This window comes from Populus alba, chromosome 15, assembly GCF_005239225.2.
Source record: "Populus alba chromosome 15, ASM523922v2, whole genome shotgun sequence".
Classification (NCBI taxonomy): domain Eukaryota; kingdom Viridiplantae; phylum Streptophyta; class Magnoliopsida; order Malpighiales; family Salicaceae; genus Populus; species Populus alba.
In genome coordinates, this window is record NC_133298.1 from 14,628,742 (window position 1) to 14,645,241 (window position 16,500).

Below are 16,500 nucleotides of genomic sequence, written 5' to 3' on the forward strand. Positions count from 1 at the left end.
CGTCTATTTTTTGTTTTTTCTCTTTTTTTCTTTCTTTCCTGCAGAGTGTTAATTTTATTAAATATATTTTTTAAAAAAACTAATTTAGAGTGAATGGAATTCATTTGGACTGTGATGTGAACAATATTTTTTTTCTCGAAAAAGTAGTATAGAGTGAATTAAATTCACTTGCATTATAATATTAATTTTATATCTGATAATATTTTATCTAATTTTATTACACGCTCAAAAAATTATGAAAACTGTAGTTCTTATCGGATGAATTTTGTACGTAATGAAATTATACATAGTTTAATGGAATAATAAAAAATATTTTATATAAAGTATTATTTATTTCATGATGTAATATGAGTAATTAAATCTATAATATTTAAATTTAAAACCATCAATATTAATATATATTTCTTAAATTATTTTATAACCTCAATTTTAAAAATATTCTTAACCAAACACATTAAAATTTTTTTTCTTCAACCTCAATTTCAACCACAGTTTTAACCAAACACCTTATTTTTTCAAACCAATCTCAATTAAAAGTATTTTTTATAAAATATTTTTTTTTAAAACCATAACCACAACAGCTATCACAATACCAAACATCCTTAAAGTATCTTCACTCAGACATATTTATATTTTAAAAAATTTATATCTGTAAATCTTTATTTATTACATTTGTTCTTTATTAAATAACAAAAACTTTTATTACTTTAAGATTCAATGCACAGTTCTAATTAATAGTAGTTTCTTTGCCGCTCATTGTTGGAGGTCAGACATCACCCTTATTAAAAATAAAAACATTTAGGATACTAATTATATTCAATCTATATTTTGATGATTACATTATTTTAAGCTCACCACTTGGCGCGGGCCATAGGATTAGTGAATTTGTAAGGAGGAAGGTGCAAGGGTAGTACGGTCATTTAGAATTGAACTCGATCCCCTTCACTTTACCGACTGAGAGAGGGCTGCTACTACGGTGGTCCTTCCATAACGCTTTGATTTATTTATTTATTTATCAGTATCACCTTCTGTTTGGTTGCCAAGAAACTCAAGGAAAAAAAAATAGTAATACAAATAAGAAGATTTTTATTTATGGAAGGCACTGAAGAAACAGTCTCCACTGTAAGATCTCTTTCTTTGAAAATCCTCTCTTTCATCGAATACTACATCTGAGATCGTCAATTTTTTTCGAGTATAAGTTAAGTGTATTCCTTTAAAGAAAATGTGATGTTAATTCATAACCTAGAAACCCTAGCTGGTTAATTCTTCTTCTCAATTTTCTTGGTAAAATTTTATTGGAAGGGAGCTTCAGACCCATGAATGTTTTGGATATATTATTTATATCTAGTGTTTAATCTGATATTTTGAGATTTTTTTTCTTATGGAAAGCAGTATGCTCCAAAAATGGCTGGAACTGTTAACTGGGGTACGGCGACTGTGGTTGGAGTATTTGCAGGCATGTTGTATGGAGGTAGCAAGGAGGCAGCTGCATCTGTGGTTTGTTCTCTTTAAAATTTGTCACATATTTTCATTGCCTTTTCTTGCTCTAATAGGAATTATCTGTGAAATAAAAAAGAAAATGGGTATTGTAATTTCATGTGTGCTTATTAAAAATCATCTAGAGTTTGTGACTTTGAGATTTTACCTTGGTATGTTAAGACTTAAGGGCTAAATTGGGTTCCATCAGTAATATATGCTTCTGTATGGGAGAAGGGAAGAGGTAGGAATTCTCGGTTTCCGTTCTAAGCAGAAATTGAAGAGGATGGATGATAATTTCGTCCAGTGTAATGCATAAGCGTTGGTTTATAGCCTTACAAGTGATAATACTCATAATCTGTGTATTCTTATAGGACTTTACTTGATATGGGGATATATGTGAAGTAAATGATATTTTGAATCTTAGTCTTCCATAATTTTGGTTCGCTCAAAGCTATTTTCTTATAGTATGTTTTTGAGATTACAATGCTCTGGGTATGTGGCATATGGGAACCTCTTCCATAGCATTTTACTTGACATGAGGATATTTATGAAGTAACTGGCATATTGTACATTGAAATTATGTATGCCGATGTACCATAATTTTGATCTTCTGTACCATTTACTAATGGAAAAAAGACTTTTTGCCTCTGATTGTAAAAATTGGATGCCTTCGCACTAGCATAATGACTTTTTTTTTTTTTTTTTTATCTTGTATAATTCTGTTTGTTCTTAATGTGTCCTATTGATGTTTCTTCTTCTTCTATGATTTTTCTGGATTTGTTGAGGTCGATGTTTTTTTGCCCCCATAAATTAGCTTTTCTCTAGTTGTCTTCATATCTTTCACATATACCACATGTACTGAAACTCAGGACTTTTGTCATTTCGGCAGAGCAAGGATGCAGAAGTGATGTTAAAGCTTGGGAGCACTCCAGATAAGCGTGAACAGCATAGATTAATGAGAGATGCTATGGAGAAAAGGTTTATTCGAGTGACTCGCGGTTCCATTGTTGGTGGAGTACGACTTGGAATGTTCACTGCTGAATTCTATGGATTACAAAATCTACTGGCTGAGAAACTAGGGGTGCATGGTATTTATAATGTTGTTGGAGCTGGATCCGCCACTGCTGCAACGTTTGGTTTAATTAGTAATAATTCATATCTCATGCATGAAAATTTTTTTGCCCTACCTTTTCTTTTTGTGTGAGTAGTTCACTAAATTGATTTAAATTTCCTAATGGTTCTGTACAGGGGAAAGAATTTGTGTTTTTCAATTTCAGCTCCTTATGGAGTTTGAATTAGGAGCCAAGAGTATTAACACTAATGCTTTTGTGTAACCTTTCTATGTTAGTGCCTGGCTCTCTTCGGTGGCGTGCAAGGAATGTGCTGCTTGGATTATTTATGGGTGCAGCATTCTGTTTTCCTCTTGGTAATTGATCACATCTCAAAGTATTTAAATTTTCCCTTGCTAAGTGGTTTTTGTTAAATAAAATGAATTCAATTTAAACAACTGCTGATATGTGTTTACTTGATATGGAATCTTAGCTACTTACTTTCCTCATAAGAAATTGCAATGGAAGAAAAAACCGTCCCAAAATTCTGTAGACTGTTCTTGTAATCTTTGGCCTCTTTATGTAATTGCAACATTATTTGAGCAGGCAGCATTAATGCTCTGAAATGATAACTTGGGGTTAAATTGAAACTAGAAAATGACAAATAAAATTAATTGAGAAGAAGGAAGTTTCTAATGCAAACATTGCATTTTGCAACAGGGTGGATTCATTTGAAGCTTGTAGAGAAAGCAAATGAGGGAAGCTCGGGGGAGAGGGGAGAAGCAAAAAGTGGTGTTGGGGCAACAATTGAGAGGCTTGAAGGAAACTTGAAAAAAAAAATCTGAAGGTTTCTAGATTTCTCATTTCCCATGTAGATTTACAGGAAAGCTTTTGCCGTGTGCCTAGTTCCCTGATCTTGTGGCGACCCTTTAAAATAAAGTAATGCTCAATCACTATGTATATATGAGAGATGTTTGGAGGTCTCTTTTTCGAGATCTTTTTTATTTCATTTTTTCTTAGGAAATTAGATTGACTTCATTTTTATTTTACTTCTGGACTATCCTTGGATTCTGCTGATATAAATGCATTATCAAAGCTGGAGATTCTAATTTTTTTATGAAGGCACCAAGTAAGTTTCTTGATACCAGTGAATATTTCTCGTAATTCTATTTAGTCATCTTTGTTTCAACTCTCTTTTATCTTCCTGGAGGAACTCTGCTTGGCTTCAAGAGCAACTAGAGAAATACAGAAGCAACAATATGAAAATAGCAAGCGGGTAAGGTGCCTTGAAGAGTCAAGAATACAGAGTTGAATTCTGATAACTCGGTCAAAATAAGTATGAACTTCATTCATCCTTGCTTTTAACTTTTTATTAGAAGTAGCCCATGAAAGAATAAAATGAAAAAAAAAAAAAGTGCTAACTGTTGATCAGAGCTTATATTCGCCAACTTCCCAGTTCCCACCGAGCTTCTTAGGTGTTGTTACCGTTGTGTTCCCAAATCTTTCCTATTCTTCTGGCATGGTTTTTCCTTCGCTGCTCCTTTAATGCTTGTTAAGAGGATGAAATGAATGGACATTTCAAAATGCTGTAAGATGGCGCTCCTCTCTATTTTCTCCTCTCCATATGGCTGTCCTAAACTTTCAATAGTGTAGTGTTGTCCCATCCTTCTTTGCCTTCCTTTGATTCAGTTGTGATCATCAAATTAATGGTTAATGAGAATGGAAAGATAGACCATTCAGGCAAAAAACTAGATGAGAAGAGAGAAAACACTAAGAAATCAGCAACTTTCCAGTTTCCACTGGATGCCTTGAAATTACCACTTTGTCTTTCTTTCATGGCGGCAGAGTACCAATCCTTTATTGCAGTGAAGTTGAAGAGATTGTTCAATTCTCTTACTCACAGGAAGTTGTATGCTACACTAGCTACTGATTTGGAGCCTGATAATCTTGATTAAGCTCTTATATATGATAAAGAGGTTCTGAAGGAGGAACCTAACTGCCCCAACATTGAGTTACCTTCAATTAACATAGAGGCAAATTCGTCCTCATGATTAACAATTGTTGTAATCTCCAAAGAATGGCTGCTCAATTGCCATTAGGGTTCATAGGCGGATTGGAGAGGATTGCAGTCTGTGATCAACGGCAACACATCATTGGAAGGGAGGAGATCAATGTACTCATGATAAGTTGATCTTGTTGAATCCAAGCATGGCATGCTAGTTTTTCTTGTGCTTATCCACCGCTTGATCCTGGACGCAGCATGGGGGAACACCATCAATAAACCCAAGCACTCCTTGCCCAAGTAGGAGGAGTTTCATCTGGCATCGCCAGAACAATTTCGAAATTGTCGTTGGTAAGTTTGATGGAGAATACATGATAAGCGTTGCTCAATAGAATGAATGGAGAATACAGAACAATCTATTCATACAGACTCAACAGCATTGTCAGGAAGCAAGGGGAGAAAACTCTCAGCCGTAAAAACTGCTCCTGTCCTGTAGATTGCTCGAACACCCATGATTTTACTTGTTATTTTTGAAGTCAAAACAATTTCTAATCAACATGGATGTTTTTGCAGCTTGCTGGAGCAAATGGTACTGCTAGCGAGAACGCTGATATAGCTTACTGTATGTAAAAAACAGAATAAAATAGTCGAATAAGACACCATGATTGACATGTATAGAATTCCAATGCATGTTCTAAATATTGGTGTGATGTTTTGAAAATACAAGAGAAAATTAATAGGAAATGGCAACAATACCTTCAAAGGATTAGATTTGAGGTATAAATGAATGAGGGACATGAGGTAATTGCACAAGAGAATTGATAAATATGGAAGGAAGAGAGAGAGGGATCAGACTTTTAGAGAGAGTGACGAGAGAGGGAAAGAAAGGAGAAGGAGAAGGAGAAGGGGAGATGATTAACGGAGGGAAGACAAGTTAGAAGAAATTAAGTGTTAAAGTTAAGGTTTAAGTTTCGATGTTTATAATTGTGGTTTTAGTTTTGATTTTGGATTTGTTAAAGTTTAGGTTTTGAAGTTGTATTTTTAGAGATTCATTAATTGATGAATTTGCTATTTTGTGATGGACTAATTGATTATAGTGGGAGTGGTAGGGGTGATTATTTTTTGTTCAGTTCGGTTTTTACCCATAAAAATAACCAAACTGAATTATTTTTTTTTTTTAAAAATCAAAATCAAACTGAAATCAGTTCAAACCGACCGGTTTTGATTTGATTTTAGAATAAAAACCAATTCAAACCGATCGGTTTTCAGTTCGATTAGGTTATTTTATATTAAATAAAAAACTATATTGTTTTTATTGGTTTTTTTTTTTTGCAATTTCCAATGGGTTTGGCTTAGTTTTTTCCAGTTTGTCTCGGTTTTTTCAGTTTGACTCGGTTCGGTTAAGTTTTTTTCGGTTTTAGACTTATTAAGCTGATACTGAACTGATAAGTTTGTTCAATATTCTAATCGGTTTAATCGGTTTTTTTTTTACGGTTTCAGTTTTTTTAATCATTTTTTTTCTGGTTTTCTCGGTTTAATTGATTTTTTAGTTTTTTTGCTCACCTTTAATTAGTAATTGAATTATTAAAAGTTGATTATGTCAGGTTTTTTGAGGTTTTGAGTTGAGATTTAGATATGCTGTTTTAGGTGAAATTGGTTTGGAATTCTTGACCAACCGGTCGACCGATTAGGCTGAGCTGGGCTGGTAGACCGGTTGGGTTGAACCAGTGAACCAGTTGATTATGCAGCAGGGTATACTTATTTCTTTTAGATTTGTTCAGTTTAGGTTATGTTTGGAATCGATCGGATATATCCGTTTCGCTTTTATACTTACATTTTGGATTTGCCATTTTAGGTGAAACTGATATGGAATTCCCAATTAACTGGTCGAATTGAACTAGTAGACCAATTGGTTGTTGGATTTTGGTAGACCAATTGAGTTGAACCGGTAGATTGGTTGGGTGTGGATTTCATTCTACCTGTTGGGTTGAATCGATAGACCGGTTGATTATGCAACAAGGTACAATTAGTTCTTTTAGGTTCAATCAATTTAAGTTATATTTGGAATCAATTGAGTAGATCCGTTTTGCTTTTATAATTACATTTTGATTCCTAAACGTATATGAATATGAGTTAGACCCTAAGTTAAGTGTATTATATATATGTATGTTCTTTTCAAGTTGTTTTTTAATATGTTTTTTTTTGTATCTGGATAATCCTGATATTTTACCTACAAGACATCAATAGGATTTTCTTCAATATATGCTTTTGTGTTCATTTTATTTTTGAATCGAATGAGTAAATAATATTTCACATGCGTGAGAAATAATATAAATATTTGAATTATTGATATAAAATGAATTATGGTTCTTGATAATATATATATTGATTATTATTCTTTGTTATGATAAAACATAATTATTTATTAAATTTAAATTTTAGATATGAGATATGTATGTGTTTGGTAGCTTCTCGTTTGAATGATATCATGAGTTGAGTTTTAAGATATAATATTATAATTCCATTTGTTAGATTAAGATATAACTTTTTGCTATGACAGCAAGAATACCTGTGCTAACAACAAACACTATGCCATCAAGTATAAAAATCAACCAAAGAATCCAGAAGAAACTTTGCTTCTTCGAATCACCCTCCCTCCCGTGGACAAAGATCCTCCAAATCACCACACAAACCCGGATTTCCCACAAAGCTACCCCTATACATCTCTTTAGCATAAAGTGGAGCATTCACCTCGGAGAGCATATTATATGTTTCTCTTTGTTTTATTATGCTGTATGTGTATATTAAACACTATTTATTTATTAAATTGTTAAATTTATTTTTTTGTTATTTTTTTTAGGCATATAATTTTATTAGCGAGTAATTTTCGTTAGATTTCAAAACTTGTTTATTTTTTTAATATATATATATGACTAATGTTATTTTATTATATCAGTTAGAGCTCCACAATTAGCTATTTATTGTTCATTTGTATTATTAACCTTGGTCTATATTATTAAAGTGCAATATGTGATTTTAGTGAGCGAAAAGATTGATGAACAAGTCAAATCTTGTCGTAGATCACCCTCACTCACATAAAATCACAAACTACAGATTCCCAGGAATCATCAGCAGAACCGAGAAACCCCTGCCATGCCTTATGTGATGCAAATAAATCATTTCGAGTCCCACCATTATAGTCACAGACAAGCTTGATAACAATGTCTACATGATCATAAAGCAAACCCAGCAAAATCATTCGGTCCAGACAGTATTTATTCACTCCGCAGTCCATAAAGCAAACTAAAGCTAGCAGACCATGAAAAAGGCAGCCGGGCCTCTGCACAAATTCCTTCAAAAAGATAACAAATAACCCTTAAACAATACATCACATAAGATTCCGGGACACTGCATGTGAATAAAGCAACCCACCAAGATCAACACCAGACATTTCCTCAGCTATCCAAGCGAAGTATCATTGCTTGATCTCCTTCACCATCCTCCTCCTCCTCCCCTCCACAAGACACCAACCCTCTGTTCTCTTTGTCACTTCTCCACCTTTCCCTTCTTGAAATATCACCGATCACAAACATGAGCACGCTCTTCTTAATCATCCTTTCAATTCTTTCATCTCTAGTCCCTCTGAGTTTTGCCGGTAATGTGCGTGTCAATAACCCTTGCCGATCTTATTGCGGTAACATAACCATTGACTACCCTTTTGCACTCCAATATGGCTGTGGCCATCCAGGTTTCAGGGACCTCTTGTTTTGCATGAATGATGTACTGATGTTTCATATAAGCTCAGGATCATACCGAGTGCTGGAAATAGACTATGCATATCAATCTGTCACAATCCACGAGCCTCACTTGTCAACCTGCGACACCCTTGTGCTAGGTGGCAAGGGTAATGGTTTCGCAGTCGAGCAATGGCGGTCTCCATACTTCAACCCGACCGCTGATAACGTGTTCATGCTAATAGGTTGCTCCGCTCAATCATCACTGTTCCAAGGATTCCCCGGGAAGCACCTGCCTTGTCGAAACGTTTCGGGTATGGGCTGCGAAGAGTACTACGGGTGCCCAGCATGGAGTCTAGCGGGCCGTGGACAAATGGGTTCGATGTTCGGGTCAGGTCCACCGGAATGTTGTGCGGTGGCATTTGAGGCTATTAGGGCTATAAATCTTAGTAAACTTGATTGTGAAGGTTATAGTAGTGCTTACAGCCTTGCACCATTAAGGGTTGACGGGCCTAGTGAATGGTCTTTTGGGATCCGAGTGAAATATTCCGTTCAAGGGAACGAGGAGTTCTGTAGAGCCTGTGAGGCAACTGGTGGAACATGCGGGTATGGCTCTAATGGGATCAGGCAGCTGTGCATGTGTGGAGACATGAATTCCACATCAAATTGTGACTCAGGTAAGGACATAACTCTCTGCAAGTCTTCCTAATTTAACATTCAATTCAAGCGATGCGTACAAGCTGGTAATGCCCCACACCGGCACTTTCCCCCGTCCATGATCAATCTTTAGAACTCATCGCTTGCATTGCATGGTTGATGATACCATTTTATGTTTGTGATGCTGCACTCTCTGTCTAAGCAAGTAATGGACATTTAAACTTGCAGTTACATCGGCAACAGATAGAAGAAGAGGGCACGGGTTGGTGACAGTACTAACAGGTACCCATTTCAACTCCATTGTTAATGTCTTTTTTCACCTACTCAGTGTTTTGACAGTGGCGAGCCTCCGTGGGGAGTTGGCCACCACTGGTTCTGACTTCTGAGCCTACATGGGCTAGATACTTCTTTATTTCTTTTTGAATCTCTTTGTGCGAATGAGACTTGGCTCTCTCGGCCATCCTAAAAGATCTTACTATTATCCGCCACTGGTTCTGACTTCTGAGTCCTCGTGCTTTAAGCACGAGTCTCGAGTATAGAAAAGATACTCAATTATTGATATTTATAGAGTAAAAATGCCAGTAAGTTCTTAATTACTCTTCCCAGCATCAAAGCCTCGTTCGTACCTACCTCCACCCCAAATTAATGATTAAAAACAGAAAAGATATTCGATTATTGATATAGATTACTGTAGAGCGGTAGCTAGTATTTCTCTCAATCATAGGACAAAGTGTGAAGTTCATGCATTTTCTTAAGCCAGAAGTAATAATTCTTGACAACAGTTCAAAACTTCAAATCAGGAGTCTATTGTCCACTAGCTCACCTCAAGAACAAGGAAAAAGTTCGCATGATCAGTTCCCGTATAATATCCATGCCATGACAATGGTAGCGCAAGCTCATTATTTGATTTCTTTATCAGCACAGTGGTGCTTAAGAACACTCCTAATCTCTTACTCAATTCGAAAGCATTCCATGGCCCAAGAAAACATACAAGAATGGTCATGATGCATTTTCTTTGAGGAGAGTATGCCAATTTACTCACTTTACTGTTGTTTCTTAATCATCTGCAGCAATTTCTTTCAGTATATTAGCATGGATATGATGGCTGACAATCACAGTTGAAGGGACGTGCGATCCCACACCAATATCTGAAGTGTTTGTAAATGACATGATCACCATACATGAATGCATTGAGAGAAGGAGAGAGATGGAGCTAGCTACCTCATTTTTCAAATGTCCATGTTATTATCAAATATTGGTTGATCTTTGCATTACCAACACTTCATTTTTTTTTTTGGTTTTGTTGTAAAGAGGGAAATGTAAGCATTAATCTAGAAGTCTATGTGCTTACATGGCCAACAACAGTACTTTCTTTTTGGAGGTTTTCTTCTTTGCGTTGTCATGAATGCTAGATTTTATTTTACTTTTTTTTTTTTTTTGTAGCCTAACCCTCCACTTTTTTTTTTATTCAAAGGAAATTTAGATTTATAAGTATGGATTAATGTGTAATTCTTGAACCTGTATCTTTTGTGCTTCTAATGGTTATTTTTTTGGTTTTTTCTAGTATATATCGGACTGCTCTTGTATTTTTGTGGTTAGGGTTATCTGTAAAACAAAAACTTAAGCTTAAATTAATTTGAGTTTTTTTGGTTAAGATGTTAAGCAAAGGTGAGAAAAAAAATTAAAAATCCAATTAAAGTACGAAAACTGGAAAATAAATAACTAAAAAAAATTAAATTATAAAAAAAACTGGTTAAAATTTTTAAAAAACTAACTGGTTTAAGTTGGTTTTATAAATTTGAAATCTAAAAAAATCAAACTGGATCCAAATAAAAATAAAAATAAAGTAATTTTTTTTAAATAACCAAATTAAAATTAAATCAGTTTCAAGTTATTTTTTTTAATAATAAAAAGAAAATTAAACTGAATTTTTTCACTACAGTACAAAAGATTTTTCTCTGAAAAAAAGAAGAAGATGATTTGTGTTTTCTTCTTTGGTCCCACCCCTCACTGGTCCTTGACTTTATATATATATATATATATATATATATATATAAACTACTTATATAGATTATTTTTATTTTTCCAATGGGAAGAGCCGGACATGGGGTGGGGGTGGCACAACTATTCATAGCATGATGTGGGAAAGATTATAGTGAAATAATAACAGATGAGTTTTATTGGTTTACAGGGTGGAACTTGATTTGCCGTGTAAATTATCCAATAAAATTACTTGAATTGTATTTATTAAATTGTGTGAGAAATTATATGTGAAGTAACCAATAATAATTTTATGGGATTACATGAAAAATATTCATTCAAATAATATATGAAAAACTATACAAAAAGAGCTGGAAAAACCCGAGCGGCGCCGCTCACCTGCGGCCCAGGCAAGCAGCTTCACATTCTGCCCTCCGCCCACAGTGAAATAACGACGGGGACGGTCTTTTTTTTTTTTTTTAAGAGGGTGCTTAAGCTAACGATTAATATATAGTATTATAGCAAATCAATATCAAAGTTTGAGATAATGCTCATATAAAGTTGTCTGTCTCTTTTGATCAACAATCAGCTCGGAATTAATATATTTATAGTAAAGCTGCTTTTGTTTCTTACTAGTTTTTGTGTTTGTGGTGAAATAAACGCAGTAAGATATTTGACAATAAATTAAACTACGTTTTGTATTATAAAATCCGTAAAAAATTGAGTTTGAAATATAGTTTTTGTGAATCAGTTTTTATATGTTTTTTTAATAGAGTTTTATAAAATTCTATTTGTTTTTGCGTTTCAAAAGTGCCTGTGAAAAAAATTGAATTTTTTTAATTTTTTTTGCTTCAAATTGATATATTTTTTTTGTATTTTCAGATCATTTTAATGGGTTGATGTCCAAATAATTTTTAAAAATAAAAAATTATTATTTTAATACATTTCAAGTAAAAAAACACTTTAAAAAATAACTGTAACAACACTTCCACCAAACATTTTATAATTATTTTTTGCTACATATAAAATTTAATCATAATTTTTACTAAATACATATCTAAATCTAATTAATCATAGCTAACTATACTTTTTTTAATTTTATTTTTTTAAAATTATAATCACAAAAGCTACTTAAAAACAAACATACTCAATAATTCATATTTGGATATTTACACGTGATATGGATACACACGCAACAACATATAATAAGCATATATTGAAAAATTATACTGATTACTGTGTAGTTTAGTTAATTTTTTATTTAATTTTTATTTTTTTTAAAATTATAGTTTATATCTTAGATTAAAGCAAATTTTTAATTCGGATAAAAAGATTAAACTACTATCATGTATAATATATATATATATATATATATATATATATATATATATATATATGAAAAACAACTGTTCTTTTTATCACATTACTATTCCTTTTAGCTAAATCTGGATTTTCTTTTTTCTGTTTTCTTTATGTTAGCCCGTTCAAACCCGAAAAAAAGTTACATGTAAAATAAAAAGCAATAGGCACAACTCGTTCTTTGAAAGCTTTTTCTCTAACACTTTATCATATAAAAAGAAATAACCCAATTTGTGCATATCATAAGGTCAAGATCTGTGATTGTTGGGGCGGTTGTGTTATCGACAAAATACAAAAAAAAGGAGATCATGGAGTGGTTGTCGGGTTTGCTGTATTGATCGAGGCTGCTGGTGGAGGTGGGGGCTGCAAAAAATTATGCTCAGTAGCTATATATATCCAGGCGAGAGCAAGAAAACCAAAAAAAAAATAACCGAAAAAACCAAACCGAGAAAAAAAACAAATTAAACCAATTAAAATTTTAAAAAAACCAACCGGTTCGATATCGGTTTTAGGCTTATAAAACCGAACCAAAAAAACCAAGCCAAAACCGGAAAAACCGAGCCAAACTGGAAAAAACCGAACCTAACCGATTTTTCCCCTAAAAAACCGAACCGAAACCGACTGGTTCGAACCGGTTTCGGTTTTTTTTATATAAATTTTAATTTGGTTATTTTTTTTATAAAAACCGAATCGAATCAAATTTGCTCACAGCTAGCTATATCAGGAATTCAAGAATTGCTTTAAAAATTTCTGTTGAAAGAAACCCCTTGGGCACTTTACTCCACAAACCTTGAGGATTATTTATGAGATGCCAGCACTACATAGCTAGAAGAGTCCTGTTGAAATACTCCATTTCTTTAAAACCCATGGCCCTCCACAAACTTTGATTTTGAGAGATATAAATGGAAAATATACATATACTTTTTATTCCTTTGATGTTATGCTTTTTTAATGTGTTTTAATCTTATTTGACATTATTAAAAGTTATTTTATGGGTTTGCATGCCTAAAATATTTTATGATTAATTTTTAAAAAATAAAAAATTCTGTATTTTATATCACAGACCTCTGTTTTTTATTTTAGGTTTTTTTTACAAAGTTGGAGTTTCAGAATAGAAAATTAGTCTTCATCAAAATTAAAGTATATATATCAAATTTTCCAGAATGATATTATGGACACAAATCCAAGTTCTCTTGGAATTTCAAATGGAGTTCCAAAATCAGGTCTAAATATTATTTGTGGTAAGATTCTCCATTCACAAACTAAACATTTGAATAAATATATCTTGAGCTCCAGCTATTAAAATCAGACATTGAAATCATACGGTTCAAAAACCATAATTGATCTACGGGCTACAACTTTATGAGGGGATTAACGCCAAAAAAGATCTTTTTCAATGCGGAAACCCTGATGCAAGCTAGAGGGTGAGTTTTTTTCTTAATCTGATGGGAAATTGACAAAATTAAGAATTTTATCATTATGAAGAAATCTGATGGGATTGAAGAGATTTTCTCTACATCATTTAATCTCCTAATTTTTAGCCTTGATATCTCATCACTAAGGCTACCTTTTTTCATAAAAAGACGAGATCATTCTGTTTCCTTGTGTTTTTTCTTTTCATGTGGAAATTCCTTGATATCTCATCACTAAAGCCTTGGCATGAAGAGAGCATTGGTTGTTCATTCAGAGGGCTTGGATGAAATGAATCCCCTTGGTAAGATTTCTTCCTTAAAAGTAAATACCATTATGCCAGAAGGGAAGATATAGCTGGATTTAGCTTTCTCTAGCTGTTATCTCTTGGTTATCCTGCATTTGCATGTTTAGATCTCATCTTCTGACAATGATCGGAATACAGGAGCTGGAGTAGTGTGTGAAGTCAACCCCGAAAAGATATCAAAATTTTCATGTGATCAACGTGAGCTCATCACACACTTGTATTTTGTTCTTTCTCTTATACTGGAAAGTGACTGCGTCTTTGTTACTTATCAATGAGTTTCCTCAGATGTCTATGGTTACTTGAATCGCTGATACGAAGTGCATTTGATAGTGGACTTTGGCAGAAAGTTTAAAACGTGTAGTGTCAGGTGAGAAAGGCGAGAAAGGTGCCATTGCGAGTTTCTTTGACAGAGCTTTTATTTCATGTGACAGTTCTTTAGTTCTTTGCATATGCGCCTGCGTGTAGAAAGAACCAGTACTTGTGAACAGAGTTCTAATGCAAGAATAATCTTTCAGATCCTAAATGCAGCAGCTGCACTCTTTGTCAGTGGCCGTACAAATAGTTTAGCAGAGGGAGTGGTTTTGGCTCGAGAGACGCAATTATCAGGGAAAGCTCTTGTCACGCTTAATTTATGGATAGAGACTTCTAATGTAAGTGGGACTTAGTTTTAAATTGGTGGGAATTTTAGAATTTAACGTTTGCCAATTCTCATATCTACTCTGGTTGACAACTACAGAGATTGAAAGAAGATTCTGTTGCTAAGGTCGCCTGAAATTTTTACCGGAGCTTGAACATTTTGAAGACCAGAAAAAAAAAAAAAAAAAAAAAAACCTTGATACAGGCACACCACAGGCGATTCTACAGTGAAGAAACGAAACATCTTTGTGATTCCCCTCCGTGCAAAAGTTTTTACACAGCCAAATTTTAGATGGCTTGTTACTATGTGTTGTACTATAGCATAAGGAAAATTCAAACATACTGATAGGTTGTCAATGGGTTGATTTATTTTGGCAAGTTGTTTCTGAACATTAATGGCAGGGTTGTCTGGCTGCATGACAAAGTTCTCATGAATTTTAATCGAAATTTCTTTGACTGATAGGTTTTTGTTTAATGCTACCATCCATAGCACACATCCAAAAGGTGGGTTTCGGGTCAAGAGGAACTACAAACTCAGGAGCTGGAGAAATCAAAATATAGCAAGAAAGAAAAAAAAGCATCACAACAGATAAAAATACCAACATTATTGATGTTAACACCTCATTTAGTTTGGTGCACGATTGGAATTCAGGTACATTGGTGATACGGGAAACATTTTTCCAACTTTTAGTACAAGATTCATCAAGTCTTCGATGTATAATCAAAGCTGGGCAGAGGTTTTAGCTGTGGCAGCAGCATCTTGGAGAAGAGGCAAGAGTTCGTTGCGTTGGTGCTTCTCTACAACGGCTGCAGCAACAAAAGTGAGCGTACATTGAAACAGATGTAATCGTTGATAAATTTTTATGTCATATCAACAGTGGCCATGAAAATTAGAGAAGCAAGCAATAAAAAGAAGATGACGGAACTTACTGTCGCAACCACCAATTTGTTTCCCTCCGATGAACACATTAGGCACTGTTCCTCGCCCAGTCCAGTGCGCTAGTGCTGATTGAAGTTGAGATCCATCACCTTCAAAACATTGAAAGACTCTTTTTTTATATTCTGTAAATCGATATGAAAACTAACAATTTCATCAAAACGCAAATACCAACTGGAACAAAGGATCAACCAAGAAAGGTATGGTAATCTTACTTAGCTCATCCAGCTCAACGACTTTGTAAGTTGCTCCTACCTGTGTCAGAAGTTGCTTCACCCTATTGCAATAGCCGCAGTAGGTTTTGCTGTGTGAAGAAAAATAAAACTCAAGACTTGAATCTAGTCTCCCAAATCATCATACAAAAACAAACAAACCCAGAAAGATGAATTCATAACTGAAACAATAATAACAACAGTATCTTATAAATTACAGCTTAATGGCCTAATGGGGATATTAATCATAAAGAAATATAAACAAAGAACCCTGTAATTGTAAATTTTGAGGGTAATAAAACCTGAAAACAACGACGGGAGCAGAGGAGGCGAGTTCCTTAGCCTTTTTTAGCGCAGCATCAAGTTCTTGCTTGCTCATCTTGATTGAAGAACTTAACAGCGAACCCATTTTCTGTATTGGTGATCTGGTTTTGTTATATAGGAGAAGGCATAGAGAGGACGGCAAAAAGCAACCGAGAAGAGAACAGGTGTGATTGGCAAGCGATAAACACAACTCACAGGCGCCTTGAGTTCGTCTTAACTACACCCTTGCTTATCGTCATATTCAGAGCCCGTTTTGTATATTAATATTTATATTGGTTGTTTTTAAAGTTTATTTTTATTTAAAAATATATTAAAATAATTTTTTTTATTTTAAAAATTTTATTTTTAACTTTAACCTATCAAAATAATTTAAAAATACAAAGATAAATAAACTCTTCAGCTATTAGAGAATGT

The 16,500-nt window shown here is 33.9% G+C and overlaps 3 protein-coding genes and 1 long non-coding RNA gene across 6 annotated transcripts; 3 read left to right on the top strand and 1 right to left on the bottom strand.

Annotated features, from left to right (window-relative positions):
* The first annotated feature begins 842 nt into the window (after nucleotides 1-842).
* LOC118057482 (uncharacterized) lies at nucleotides 843-3,645 on the top strand. 2 transcript variants are annotated; one of them, XM_035070073.2, is made up of 5 exons: nucleotides 843-1,122; nucleotides 1,390-1,497; nucleotides 2,369-2,624; nucleotides 2,828-2,905; nucleotides 3,249-3,645. In XM_035070073.2, the coding sequence occupies exons 1-5, from the start codon at nucleotides 1,093-1,095 to the stop codon at nucleotides 3,371-3,373; spliced, it is 597 nt and encodes a 198-aa protein (XP_034925964.1). In that variant the 5' UTR covers nucleotides 843-1,092; the 3' UTR covers nucleotides 3,374-3,645. The 2 variants fall into 2 exon arrangements, with proteins under 2 accessions (XP_034925964.1, XP_034925965.1); XM_035070074.2 differs by having other exon boundaries at nucleotides 845-1,122; nucleotides 1,393-1,497.
* Nucleotides 3,646-7,751: 4,106 nt separating this feature from the next.
* LOC118057481 (uncharacterized) lies at nucleotides 7,752-10,487 on the top strand. Its single transcript, XM_035070072.2, has 3 exons — nucleotides 7,752-8,941; nucleotides 9,150-9,203; nucleotides 9,992-10,487. Exons 1-3 carry the CDS (start codon nucleotides 8,122-8,124, stop codon nucleotides 10,021-10,023), a joined length of 906 nt encoding a protein of 301 aa, XP_034925963.1. The 5' UTR covers nucleotides 7,752-8,121; the 3' UTR covers nucleotides 10,024-10,487.
* A 3,835-nt stretch (nucleotides 10,488-14,322) lies between these two features.
* Nucleotides 14,323-14,778, top strand: LOC118057479 (uncharacterized). Its single transcript, XR_004688964.2, has 2 exons — nucleotides 14,323-14,627; nucleotides 14,714-14,778. It is a non-coding gene; the product is annotated as an uncharacterized lncRNA (long non-coding RNA).
* Nucleotides 14,779-15,201: 423 nt separating this feature from the next.
* Nucleotides 15,202-16,325, bottom strand: LOC118057478 (glutaredoxin-C1). Of its 2 annotated transcripts, none has more exons than XM_035070070.2 (4): nucleotides 16,065-16,325; nucleotides 15,766-15,854; nucleotides 15,544-15,675; nucleotides 15,202-15,420 (listed from the first exon to the last, which is right to left on the bottom strand). In XM_035070070.2, the coding sequence occupies exons 1-4, from the start codon at nucleotides 16,169-16,171 to the stop codon at nucleotides 15,335-15,337; spliced, it is 414 nt and encodes a 137-aa protein (XP_034925961.1). In that variant the 5' UTR covers nucleotides 16,172-16,325; the 3' UTR covers nucleotides 15,202-15,334. The 2 variants fall into 2 exon arrangements, with proteins under 2 accessions (XP_034925961.1, XP_034925962.1); XM_035070071.2 differs by having other exon boundaries at nucleotides 15,544-15,642; nucleotides 16,065-16,319.
* Between the last annotated feature and the right edge of the window lie 175 nt (nucleotides 16,326-16,500).